General features: G+C 69.0%; 1 protein-coding gene across 3 annotated transcripts in view; it reads right to left on the reverse strand.

Annotated features, from left to right (window-relative positions):
* The window catches only part of CSNK1D (casein kinase 1, delta), a 37,454-nt gene extending 36,364 nt beyond the window's left edge, over positions 1-1,090 (reverse strand). For all 3 annotated transcript variants that reach the window (XM_010856364.1, XM_010856365.1, XM_010856366.1), the window contains exon 1: positions 730-1,090. In XM_010856364.1, the coding sequence (XP_010854666.1) occupies positions 730-805 (76 nt within the window). In that variant the 5' untranslated portion in view covers positions 806-1,090. The remainder of the gene's footprint in view (positions 1-729) is intronic.

Consider the following 1,090-nt stretch of genomic DNA (forward strand, 5'->3'; position numbering starts at 1 on the left):
CCGGCCTCCCTGGAAGATTTTTCATAGAAAAAGGGCAAGCCAATGAGTAGAGCTTTGCCACTTTATTTGCCTCTAACTCTGCCAACACCCTAGCGCTGACTTTGTCCAGAATCACCTGAATGTCATTCTCGTTTAAGCCGAGGTACCTAGTACGGAACTTGGATGCGCAACATGTTCTCAACGACCACTCGACTGGCCCCCAGGCGACTCTGCGCGCCACCTGCGGCCCACGACCCAGGCTCCGAGCCAGAGGGGCTGGTCAGCTGAGGCTGCACCGTCACGAGGAGCGCCGAGGAAGCCTCGGCCAGCCCCGGACTCTTCTCGTGCCCGCCGCACGGGCGTAGGACGTGGGAGCCGCACTCGCTGACGGCCTTTGTCTGCCTGGGGGGGCCACTGGGAGCGGACACCAGGCGGGGCAGGCAGAGCGGGCAGCGAGGGCCTAACCAAGGCTCCCGGCCGCTGCCCAGAGGCCGCGAGCTCAGGTTAAGCAGGTGCCCTCGGAGTGGGGTGGTGGGGTGGAGGGGCGCTGGTCAAAAAGGCCTAAAGTTCCTGCCTGGGGAGTTGGGAGATCCGAACCAGCGGGGACCCGGCTCACCGCCAGCGGCGAAGAGGGTCGGGCCTGGGGTTCGAGTCGCCGGGGGCGGGGTCGCCGGGGCGGAGGCCGGAACGGAACCGGGGCCGGCGGACGCCGGTTTGGGGTGGCCCGCGCCGGGGGGAGGGGCGCCTCACCGAGATAGATGTCTCCGAAGGAGCCGCTGCCGATCTTCCGGCCCAGCCGGTACCTGTTCCCCACTCTAAGCTCCATGGCGGCGGCGGCGGGACCGGTTTACTCCTGCCCTCCCGGCCGCTTCCTGGGTCTGAGCTCGGGGAGCGGCGCCGCTGCTGCCGCTACTGCGGGTCCGGCTGCCGGCTCCGCCCCCCTCACGGCCCCGCTTTCACCATCGCTTTCCGGTCGCCCCGCCGCTCCCAGCGCCTCATTACGGGGCGGATGGGACAGTTCGAGCGCCGCCGCCCCTGTCCCGGCCCCCGCCGGCCCCGCTCGCCCTCTCCCCACCGCGGATGGACTCGGATCTCCCGGGCCTAAATCTCC

This window comes from Bison bison, unplaced genomic scaffold (assembly GCF_000754665.1).
Source record: "Bison bison bison isolate TAMUID 2011002044 unplaced genomic scaffold, Bison_UMD1.0 scf7180017864371, whole genome shotgun sequence".
NCBI classification, from domain to species: Eukaryota; Metazoa; Chordata; class Mammalia; order Artiodactyla; family Bovidae; genus Bison; species Bison bison.